Raw genomic sequence first — 12,742 nt, 5'->3', positions numbered from 1 at the left:
TTCAAACATGTCTTTGAGAGAATTAATATTCAACAGCATAGTGAATTGCTCAAAGGCAAACAATTTTTTTTAAGTTCATTAGACCACATTCATTCCGTGTCAAAAATCTATGCTATGTCAACTAGTTAATCACAATCCAAATTTAGACATGTTAGAGCTGAATCAAGCTTGAATGTTGTGTCCATACTTGCCCCAACCGTTCAGGGTTCAACCTCTGCGGTCATATAAAGCTGCCCCCCTGGGAGCATCTGGTTCTAGTTTCAGGACAATAACTTGTGTGTAAGTGTATGGAACTTTCTGAAATTGTTCTACAAGGTTCCATATCACACAGGAAAAGTTGGGTGTGAGTTTGGGGGTAAATACTCTAAAGGTTAAGGAATTTGGGGCCAAAAGGGGCCAAAATAACAAGCATTTTTCTAGTTTCCAGACAATAACTTGTGTTCAAGTGTATGGTTCTCTCTGAAATTGTACTGCAAGTTACCATACCACAAAGGGAAGGCTTGGATTAAGTTTGGGGTGATGAATCATGAAGGGCTTCAAAAAATTATGGGGGATTTGTTTTTTTAGTGGAAGAAGACGTCAAGTCTTCTGAAGACTTAAGGGGCCGACCCTTGGCATTGAGTCTCCGTATGCCGCATTCATTTCGTGTATTACAATTTCAAAACAACTTAGATTCCTGACACCGATTTTTACACATGATTAGGCATCTGAATCATTTAATTTGTAACTTATGATTGTAAAACAATCACTATCGTAAATATGACCCTTTTATTTATGTAAATTATAAGATTTCATCTCATCCACATGAACTTTATTTGTTTACTTGTAACAGGATGTTTTAACTGTAGATATTTGTATTACGCATGCGTGAATTTGGTATCGGGACAACTCGCCCTGTCTACAAGTTCGCCCTTGAAGTTACGAATTTGCAATCCTGCAGACAAGAAGATTTTGTTTTTATATAAATAAAAAGGATATATAAAGTGTTGTCTTTATTCATGGTTTTCCTTTGTCATGTGAATTAGATGCCCTTCGTAACATACATGTGAACCTCCCGGCGGGAGAACAAAACTCCCGTTTTCAGGGGTCTCCTCCCGTCCTCCCGTTTAGGAGAAAAAACTCCCGTGAATGAAATATTTCATGAATGAAAATTTTCAGACCCATATTTGATCATTTCTTACTACTGTACGGGTGTAGATACCTGTGTTAAATTTTACCTGAACATCAAAGAAGATGTATAATTATATGGCTTCACTTGACAGCTTGGGTGTCAAACATACTGGTAATCAACGATGTTTACCTCCGGCTAACTGCCGCTGTGTTATCAAAACGATGTGTATTGGGAATATTGAAATACTTTTTTGTTACTTCCCTTTGTTTTAGCCTGTTTTCAGTTATTTTGCTTTTAAAAATGTAAATTGTAAAAAGACTATAAATGATTAATATTTTAATCAAATAATCATAAAATGATGTTGATTAAATGAATTTAAATGATTTTGGACAAATAAAAAAAATAAAATTTATAAATTATTTTAGCAATCTAGACCTTCTTTTAAGGATTACATTGAAGTTTATATGATAAATTTGTTTCTCACTGATTAGAAATCAACACACAATATGTGCAACTAGACTAATAAAAGGTCTAAAAAAGGTCTAGTAGTTAGATTAATTCCTAGTAAAATCTTGAAATTTAAATTTGTAAATGTTATAAGTATATATTAGATTTTATTGTGTAAGCTAAGAAATAGCTAGACAGTTTACACTGTTTTAAGTCTTTTTAAGCTTTCTACAAATATGACTTTCATAATGCTTAAAATCCATGCAGTACTAGTGTTAGTGTATGTTATTTTTTTAATTAATTTACGATCTTGCAAATATACATGTGGAGCTTATTTCTTTCTTACTTGTCTAAACATTTACAAATGATAAGGAGATGGAGACATGAACAAAAATATATACAGATAAGATATATAAATATAATGATTCATTTGCAAGCAGTGAACAATCATTTGTCAAAAACAAAACAAAACAAAACAAGAAACAGATTCTTCTTATTATTTTATTTTATTCAAATAGAGAGGCAATAAGGGAACTATTAACATTACAATTTGATGGAAATTTGAAGAAAAAACACAATTTCTATATCATTTGGTTACATTTACGACAAAATTTATGTCGATAAAAAAACATGATGTTTTGACCATTCAGTACTTAAGAGATGCATAGTTCTTGGGGAAAAGTTTCATCAAATAATATGAATATAAATGACTTTTTTGTGCTCATTTTTAAAGGCAGTGCTTTAAGGCCTGACTTTCAAGTCATGAGGTTAATCTTTTCATACGCAATCTATGCAGGGGGTCTTTTGGCCAGAAAAAGATCCGGAAATGTTCGAATTTCTCCTCTTCTTTTTATGGTATGATATGGTTTTTGTTTCTTTCATTTACATTGGGGACTAAAGAAACGATCAGTGTGTATTGTTCGTTTTATAGAACTTGTTATTAATGTGTATTTTGCATTATAAGCAGTCAACCTGACTACAAACTATCATTATTTGTATTCCGTGTGGAAAGAGGTCGGGTCAATTTCGAGTGTTATCTGAGATCTAAAGATTTTTTAATTAGTTCAGACGTTGATATAACAATGAAAAGTCGACTGAACATGATTAATATTGCATCTTCTATAATTTAAAGCGGAATTCAGTTTATAAACGAGAAACCGTAAAGCGTTTTCAATTTCGGTATTAGTTATGTATGTTGTCTACGTATTATCCTGGTTCCCGGTACTACGTTCCGGGTATTAGCTATTTGATATATCTGATGTGTAACATTACGATCAGGTACCAGCCAATCTACGTGTGTATGTGTACATGATTTCCCGCCAAAATGACCGACTTACAGCTATGGAAAAATAGTCCATAAACGTTCCGTATAATGATATGCAAATTCATAATTAATCGTAACTTTTTTTATCTTTATATAATAAATATAACAAAATGGATTCCACAAAATTGAAAATAGCATTATTTTACGAGGATTTCTAATATTTTTTTCACTTCCGGGCGCAGTAATACGTATGTTTTGAAGGAGCTCGAAGAAATTGACAAAGTGAATTGAGAAGGAAACGGATAGATATACGTCCTTGCTATCAGGTAAAACAATTTAAATGTACAGAAAAAACACATTTACTTCACACAAATAGTACAGGCTTAAGCATTTTATTGTCTTATACACGACTGTAGTCTAGTGTTTAAACGACGGCGGTGACCTACAAGGTACGGGTCATACTGGGTCAAGTCTAAATATGTAAACATATCCACGTGCTATTAGGTAGAAAGCATCGTAATGCAATATCTGCAATTTTTTCCTCCTTTATACATCGTTTAACCAGATATATTTTCTCTTTCAAATACACTTAAACACGGGTTGTATGTACGTATCTTTTCTAGTGTTTTCTTGTCCTTTAATATTAAAGTTCATTTGTTGATGTTTAAATATTTTTGAACGACTGAACACAGGAGTGAATGAATGCAACCATGATATATACTGAAGACTTGGGCTGTACAATGATAGTGTACGTATATCATACTGATAATTATTCTAGCAGTAATTATGTTAATTTAGGATGTAATGACAGGAATTCATGAGCTATGCCTCAGGCTTTCTGAAAAAACTATCAATGACAATGTAAACAGGAACAAAACATTGACACGAATGATGCTCTCTTCTATGTTATAGTTATTTAGGTATGTTTGTTGCACAAGTTTCAAAAAAACTTAAGTTATAAAACTTTTTTTCAGGGCACAAACCCACTTTAAAGAGACTTGTCTACTGCCATACCAATCCTATTTTCATGCACCATTTGCAAGCAAGAGACTGAATGGTTTGCAAAATTAAAAATCAGGACGGTGTCCAATTAAACCAAAAGAACTAAACTGGATGAATATTGTAGTAGAAATCTAGAGGAAAGTTTTGATTTGTGAAATTGGTTTTCCTGAAAAGTCATTCATCCTAGCCTGCAGAAAGGAACTATAACTGTCCACCACCAACTGACGAGCTAATGTTGAGCTTCACATATGGAATTACTCAAATACCATCAATGTCTATGTTTTCAGCACAGATTTCACAAGTTATGACACAGCTGTGCTTTTTTTTTATACCTGTTAAAGAGTTGTATACTAAATTTTATTTTTTTTATCAATAAATATATCTTGTGTCATTTAAGAACTTGTATTTTGCCAAAAGATGCATACTAGTGAATGAAAGTGGTGCAGTTCATTTTGCTTTGGTATATAGAATTGAATTACAATTGTTCATGTTATTGGAATGCATATAAAAATAAGGAGATGTGGTACAATGTATATACATGATATTTAGTGAGTTTATCAAGCAAAAGTGAATAAGAAATAGGTATAAGCAGTTACAGGTACTACTGTACAATCTCAAACAATGAGAAAAACTCATACCGTAAAGAGAATTTCATATTTACAAGTAAGTTTTGTTTTTGCGTTGAATAATTTTCTTCTATTGTTTTAATTGCAAATATGGGAAGTGGTTAAAATGCTTATGAGACAGCTGTTATGGCCACAGAGCCTTAATTGAAAACTTCTTTTTCATTCATACCGGTAGATTTTGCCTGGAGTTAGAAACATATCTGCCAACTTTTCAAAATGCACATGGGGGTTTTACGTGAAAGATGGTTCATATAGTCATACAAAACCTTCAAGGGGGCCTTCAAATGGAAGCAGGACAAGTCGCCCCACTGGCTAATCGCCCACTTTTAAGAAAACCGCCACAAACTGATTTATCAAATCGCCCCACATGTGAAATTGGTTAAATCATGTTAAATATTACTCCTGCCAACCCGCCCTACTTATAAAAAAACGGTAATATTTAGATTAATATTATATATATAATTAAAAATAAAAACTCGCACCACTTTAATGAAAACTAATCTACACAGAATACAAACAAACCGAAAATTTATTTAATTACTATTATTGATATACTGAAATTATAATTCTAAAAAAAAAATGTATTGTTGAAGAATAACTAAGTTTTGAAGCTTAGTTATTTGCATAACAATTGAAAAGAAACCTGTTAATTGTATCATAATGCAATATAAGGAATTTAACTTATATTCAACGGGATAACATCTTTTTCCATAAGTGGGGAGAGTGGCAAGACCTTTTCAGCTTTTGGTCTTCGGTGCTGTGCGGCTTTGTGCCTTTTTCACTTTTGATCTTTTATATCTGGGCGTTATGTATTCGGTTTAGTTTTCTGTAATTAGTTAATACTTCAGTTTCTTTATGTATATCTCTTTCATATTCATTTGATAAAATTTACTGTTTGCAATAGCATAGTTGTTCTATATAATAAGAATGTTCTTATCCCGGGCATAAAAACAATGCCGTATTTGGCGAAACCTTTTCAACTTTTTATCTCCAGTGCTGTACAACTTAAATTTCTTTGTACTTTTTTCTCTTTCGATCTTTTATATCTGGGCGTCACTTGTAAGTCCTGTGTGGGCAAGGCGCGTTTTTGGCGTATTGAATTTTAAACCTGATGCTTTTTGTTATCTATTAATCATGTTTTTCTTTGTCTAATATGTTCTCCTATTTATTTGTATTGTAGTCCTGTAATATGTTGTCATTTCAATGTTATATTTAACTTTGCCATTAAAGTGCGAGGTTTGGCATGCCACAAAACCAGGTTCAACCCACCACTTTTATTCCCTTTAAAAGTGTCCTGTACCAAGTCAGGAAGATGGTCATTGTTATATTATTGTTCGTTTCTGTGTGTGTTGCATTTTAACGTTGAGTCGTTTGTGTTTTCTCTTATTTTTGAGATATTGAAATCAGACGTGGCACGGTACTTGTCTATCCCTAATTCATGTATTTGGTTTTGATGTTATATTTGTTATTCTCGTGGTGTTTTGTCTGATGCTTGGTCCGTTTCTGTGTGTGTTACGTTTCGGTGTTATGTCGTTGTTCTCCTCTTATATTTAATGCGTTTCCCTCGGTTTTAGTTTGTTACCCCGATTTTGTTTTTTGTCCCTGGATTTATGAGTTTTGAACAGCGGTATACTACTGTTGCCTTTATTTGTCATTACTAAATTCATCCTGGTTAATAATATATTTATCTAGATTTCACTGATTTCCATTAGGTGGGGCCAGTTGGCAAGAGTAATATTAACGGAAAATTTAACTTATATACAACGGGATAACATCTTTTTACATGAGTGGGGCGAGTTGGCATTAGTAAATTCTTCCTGGTTAATAATATATTTATCTAGATATTATCGTTTTCTATAAGTTGGGGCAAGTTGGCAGGAGTAATATTAAGGGATATAACACATTTCACAAGTGGGGCGATTTGGTTATCCAGGTTGGGGCAGTTTTTTTTTTAAAGTGGGGCGAGTTAGTGAAAAAGTGGGGCTATTTGCTAATGGGGCGATTTGTCATGGATTCCCTTCAAATATATTCTAATGTGGTTTTTGGCTTCTTCGTGCATAAACAAGCTCATTGCCATTGTTGAATTGTTTTCTTTAAAATTGTCGACAAAATTGCTCTTACAAAATTTCCATTTGGGAGCCTCGAGCTCGATGGGGGAAATACTCTGCAAATACTGACAGTTGGCAGGTATGGTCATCAAAAAAGTTGATGTGTTACTATGTACATTTACCATTATGTTACTTGATGTTCTTGCTATACACACAGTACAGAGACTAGTCAATCTTTGTGAACTTCTTTTTATGGGAGTCATAGAATATGCGTATACAATCAATAATTAAAAATAGTCTATTTATATTGAAAAGGAAAAGTTCTTATATGTCTAAAGAAGAGGGACGAAAGACACATAAGGGACAGTCAAACTCATAAATTTAAAGCAAACTGACAAGGCCATGGCTAAAATGCATTTCATGGCTAGGCACAGAAAATATACTGTAAACAGTAGACTATAGATATAGGTGAACTAGGTACAAAAGAACTCTAAATCTTAAATTCTACAAACCACCTCTGTTCTATGGAAGATAATGATATAACTGGACTAGAAATACACACAACCTGTAATTAACTGCCTTTACAGCGCTTTCGCGCTTTGATTTACAGTGGGTTGTGATGATCTTCCAGTTAGGTTACCCTCATTTGGAGTGTTGTTCCCAACCTGTTAAAGGTCCATCTTTGTGCATTATTCAAAATTGGAAATTTCAACAAGCATCTTATATTCTTAATCTGGAAAATAAACCCTGGTCTGCTAGCTTCATGTATATTTTTACTACCGATTTAATATATAACTAGAATCATGCAAACAGACTTAAGGAAAAGGCATGTAAGTTCATCATACAAATATGACACTTTTTCTAGACAATCCAGATCTTGCAAAATACGTCGCTAAAAATTGTAACCTTTAAAATTGTTGTTGTGCAGTAAAAACCCATATGGGAACTTTCAAAAGTTGGCGGGTATGTAACAAGTCTTACTATTTTTATGCTCCATTTATGGGCAATATGTTTTCTAGTCTGTCCGTCCGTCCTGCTTCTGGTTATAAAGTTTATGGTCGAGGTAGTTTTTGATGAAGTTGAAATCCAATCAACTTGAAACTTAGTACACATGTGTTCCTCTTGATATGATCTTCTTAATTTTACTGCCAAATTAAAGATTTTACCTAATTTTCATAGTCAACTGAACATAGAAAATGATTGTACGGATGGGAAATCCATGTACTTTTGACCTTTTCTTGTTTGAAGAAAAAAATACATTTTAACAATAATGGAACAAAGCAGCCTGGGTAAGTGGGGCTGCTTTTATGGTAATTCAAGTTACTTTTTATTCACCTTCTTCCACTTCAGAGCTATCAGCTCTTTGATCTTTAAAATTTTCCATTTTAAGCTGTTTTTTTTCTTATTTATATTTAAAAGCAAATAATAATGATATGGTAGGAGTTACACACCAAACAGGATGTTAAAATTATTATATTAAGTATTGTGCAATAGCAAGAAATTTTCAATTGCCTAGTATTGCGTAATAGCAAGAAATCTTCAATTGTACAGTATTGCACAATAGCAAGAAATCTTCAATTGCACAGTATTGCGCAATAGCAAGAAATTTTCAATTGCACAGTATTGTCCCATTTTGAAATTGGTCTACATTTAGGTTCAAAGGGTCCAAAATTGAACTTAGTTTGATTTTAACAAAAGTTTAATTCTTGGGGTTCTTTAATATACTGAATCTAAACATGTATTTAGATTTTTAATTATGGGCCCAGTTTTCAAGTTGGTCCAAATCGGCGTTTGTTTGATTTCAACAAAAATTGAATATATGGGGTTCTTTGATATGCTGAATCTAACCATACAGTATTTAGATTTTTGATTTTTGGGCTCCATTATCAAATTGGTCCACATTGGGGTAAAAAAAGTTCAAAATTGAACTTTCTTTGATTTCATCAAAAATTGAATTCTTGGGATTCTTTGATATGCTGAATCTAATCATGTATTTAGATTTTGGATATTGGACCATAATAGTTAAATTTAAAAAAAATAAGTTCTTAGACCACATCCATTCTGTGTCAGAAACCTATGCTGTGTTAAATATTTAATCACAATCTAAATTCAGAGCTGTATCAAGATAAAATGTTGTGTCCATACTTGCCCCAACTGTTCAGGGTTCGACCTCTGTGGTCATATCAAGCTGCGCCCAGCAGAGCATTTTATCAGACTATTGTTATACACTGACACCTTGTGCAGCCTATTGCTAATGACTCTAATTAATGCTAATCCTCTGATACAGTTTGACAGACAGCTCTTAAGCTTGGCAGGATTTGTAGGTCTTTACTAGTATATGAAGTTAGCCATATTATACCGACATGTTGATTATAGATCATTTTACAGGAGTTATATATGGGACTTTGACCATTCCTATACACAGACTGAATGACACCTTGTTGATATTGATATTGACTCTACTAAATGCAATACTCCTCTTTGATATCATTTGACAGCAAGCTCCGACAGCAAGTCTCAAACTTGATAGGATTGTGTTTCCCATCATGGGTAGTTGAACATATTATACCACCATGTTGGTGCAGCTCTCATTTATTGGGAGTTATTGGACTTTGACTTTTTTTTTACATATATAAATATATATGCAGGGATCTCCATGGATGAAAATTGAACCATGGAGGAACTTTCACCATTACAAACCGTGTCTACGCTGTCCAGTGTAGCGCGATCTGAAGTATTTTATCCCTCCATACAAGGAATGGTGAACATGCTAATTCATTGCTTATTTAAATTATATTTATTTGAAATTTCATTATAGAATTAGAAGTATCAATATTTTCATTTATTGCCGTTTTTAACCATTCAATTGCCAAGTCTTACCTTAGTCGAGAATGACCAAAAGCTGTCATGAAGGTCCCCATGTAGATTTCTTGTATTTTTGGTAATTGTTATGGCGATTAAAAATCATATGATGTGCCATCATGTGGAGCTTTTTTTTCATGGACACTGTCAAATTCAGAACCCATTACCGGTATGGCTGATTTGCAGCAACAACAAAACGATTCGTACGGGTTATGTAAAAGGTTAAAGAGATTTGTAAAGCAAACGTTGACAAATGAAGAGGTTTTTAATGACTTTATCTTGCAAATTGATGCTGAGCAACATGCATCTTTCAAGTCTGAATAGAAACCGGAAACGTGGATGTACCAATTTGATTGTAATATAAAAAATGAATTTGGAATTACGATACGATATTTCTTTACAGGAAATATTATAGTTTTTACTTTTAAACTTTTAAAAGTAATTTTAAATTATCGTTACAGCATGTACAGCAGTACTCGAGTTATTTGCGATGAAATAATATTTACTGTTTTGCGTCTTATTTTGTACTTCTTAAAAAGGGGGATGCTGATTGCGTAAGTCAAAATAAAGCACGTGTTTGACTTGTTAAACTATTTTCTTTGTAACTGGATTATTAATTTATTTATTTAATCCAAATTATCATAATCATTTGCTGAAACTTAGTTGATTAATTCGACAATTGGTTGTCTATCCTCAGATAGTATTCTCCTGTCTGGTCAGTTGTTGATCTACCTGTACAAGCTCAGGTATAAGTGATTAGCGATCTTAATCCGGATATCCCTCAGGCGTTAGAACTGTATTGGATTATAACATAAAAAAGCCTAAGGGTTATGCAATTACATGCATTTGATTATAATTGATAAAAAAAATGGCGTCGGGCTACAAAAAAAACGATGAATTTTTGAATGATGGCGGAAGACCGTTTAACGATGGCGCAAGGCAATTTAACGATGGCGCGAGTCATTTGACGATGGCGCAAGACATTTGAACGATGGCATGGAGATCCCTGAATTATGTATACCACAATGACACCATGTTTGGCCCTTTGAATCACAGCTCAAAAAACACTTTATAATGTAAGCTATGATTTGTTGAACAACTTTAAACTTGCACACAATTTAATCCTTATGCAAAGTTTGATTACATGAATTAAAAATGATTATTGTACATAGAGTCATAGACATGATGAAGAATGATGTTTTGAAGCATACAAAATTATCGAACTATTTATTTATAGGCTGTAAGTCGACTGGGAGGTCAAACAATGTATCAAGAGTGTCAAGACTTAAAGGTTATGGAAATTGTGAAAGACCCAATACCATGGAACATCAAAGGTACGTTATACTTATTGATACAGATAAAAGTAGACTATCAATTGACAGGGTAAATATTTACAAATTCTTCAATTTCTCATATATTTGGCAATGTTTTAATCCTATACGTCACGTATATTGATCGAAACATATATCAATATTCCCTACAGAAATTGAGGTAATGTCATTTTATTATAAAACTTTTTCCCGAGATGGCATGGCCAACTGAAGTGACATGGATATAAACAATTTTGATAACACCTAGGAACATAAACTGGACAATTCATATCTTGTATACAGATGTGTAATCGCCTCAAGTTTCCATCTTAATATATTGTTTGTTGTTCTTGATCTCATATTCTTTGTTAAGTGACTAAAACATAGACTATATTCTACATTACAAACAGAACTTAAATTTAAACTGACCACAAGCATGATACACACTTGGCTGATACACACACACCTGATTTTTGTCGCGCGTGTGAAGAAAGTCGTAGTATGGGAGACTTGGGTATGGAAATCTTGTGGGATCTACGGCATGAACTATAATAAAGCTTCATATTTCAGAAAGTAGAAGACCTGGATGCTTCATACCTCATTTTCATGGTTGCGTGACTGCTTGAGAAAAAGAATTACAGTTTTCTTTTTAAGTGAAATACTCACTTATTATGAGTATAAGAATAACTATATTTGGTATATGGGTTCTTGCAACGTATACATGTCCGTCAGGTAGGGTTCCCCTGACCTCGACCTTATTCTATGTATCAAGATCAAGGACAATGGACATATGACAGACAAAATCTTCCTAACATAAGGTATCCGCACACAAGGTATCAAGGTTAAAATTTCATGGTAAAGTCCATATCTCAGATAATATAAGCGATAGGTCAACAATATTTGGTTTATGGAATGATTGCTTTCATGGTCCATTGGGTAATGTTTAGTTTGTATGGTTTGATCTGTTTACTATACTATATAATCAATACGACCGACATATTTGATGTATGGAATGATTGTCAGTTGTACATGTCTGTATGACGGGTTTCATCTAACCTTAACCTCATTTTCATGGTTCATTAGACAATTTTGTGTGGTTTGATTTATTTCTCAGATACTATAAGCAATATGTCAGATATATTTAGTGAATGGAACAATCTTGAGGTGTACATATCTGTCTGGTACGGTTCATATGACCTGATCTCATTTTCATAGTACATTGTTAATGGTAAGATGATGAGATACTATTAGTTAACCCTTCATATTACAGACTTTCAACATGAGTTCAATGATAAGTAAAATAGGCGAGACATTTCAGTGTGTGCACTCTTGTTTCTATTATTAAGAGTAATAATATAATTCTATTTGGTATATACAATCCTTTTTAGGTATACATGTCCATGAGACAGGGTTTATCTCACCTTGACCTCAGATTTAACAGAATCTAGGCTAACCTATAAGGGACATGTAACCTTGGATTATACACATGTAACCTTGGCATACACATGTAACCTTGGCATACACATGTAAAATTGTGTGCATAGTCAGATCTCACTAGGGTCATTATCCTTTATTCACCTCAAATTGATGTACTCAAATATAGTAAGTAAATAAAAAAGTCTTTGCTGTGATATTGGATACGTTTCTATTTTTAACAAGTGACTGAGCTTAACCATTTGTCATGTTTGTGCTTATTCAAAGAGCAGAGCATCATTAGATAAATTTGTAAAACCTATGGAGTTATTAAATGTATGCAAAGTACTAAATTTTAAAATAATTTATTCATTGTTATTGTGTGAAAAAAAAAGGATTTATTTCCAACAGAAGCTGCATTACAAGGGGCTTTTTAGGGTATGCTCAATTACTGAAAAATAAATATCACTTTGGACCCCGAAAATTTCACCACACATGTGCAAATGTCTCAGCTTCGAAACAAGCCATCATACATATATAATTACATTAGATGTAAGTTTCATTAAAATACTTTATTCTGATTGGCTAACTGTAAATCACGTGTTATTCCTTAAGCAATTGCATCACTCAATAAAACTTATCATTCATGATAACATGTG

The 12,742-nt window shown here is 33.1% G+C and overlaps 1 protein-coding gene and 1 long non-coding RNA gene across 3 annotated transcripts in view; both read left to right on the top strand.

The window, feature by feature from the left end:
- Positions 1–12,742, top strand: part of LOC139509392 (uncharacterized) — a 64,938-nt gene that overhangs the window by 50,454 nt on the left and 1,742 nt on the right. For both annotated transcript variants that reach the window (XM_071296148.1, XM_071296147.1), the window contains one exon: positions 10,598–10,694. In XM_071296148.1, the coding sequence (XP_071152249.1) occupies positions 10,598–10,694 (97 nt within the window). The remainder of the gene's footprint in view (positions 1–10,597; positions 10,695–12,742) is intronic.
- Positions 1,774–4,215, top strand: LOC139509393 (uncharacterized). The gene is made up of 2 exons (XR_011661723.1): positions 1,774–3,148; positions 3,797–4,215. It is a non-coding gene; the product is annotated as an uncharacterized lncRNA (long non-coding RNA).

Source organism: Mytilus edulis, unplaced genomic scaffold, assembly GCF_963676685.1.
Source record: "Mytilus edulis unplaced genomic scaffold, xbMytEdul2.2 SCAFFOLD_111, whole genome shotgun sequence".
Classification (NCBI taxonomy): Eukaryota; Metazoa; Mollusca; class Bivalvia; order Mytilida; family Mytilidae; genus Mytilus; species Mytilus edulis.
This window is presented reverse-complemented; position numbering and strand designations above follow the sequence as displayed.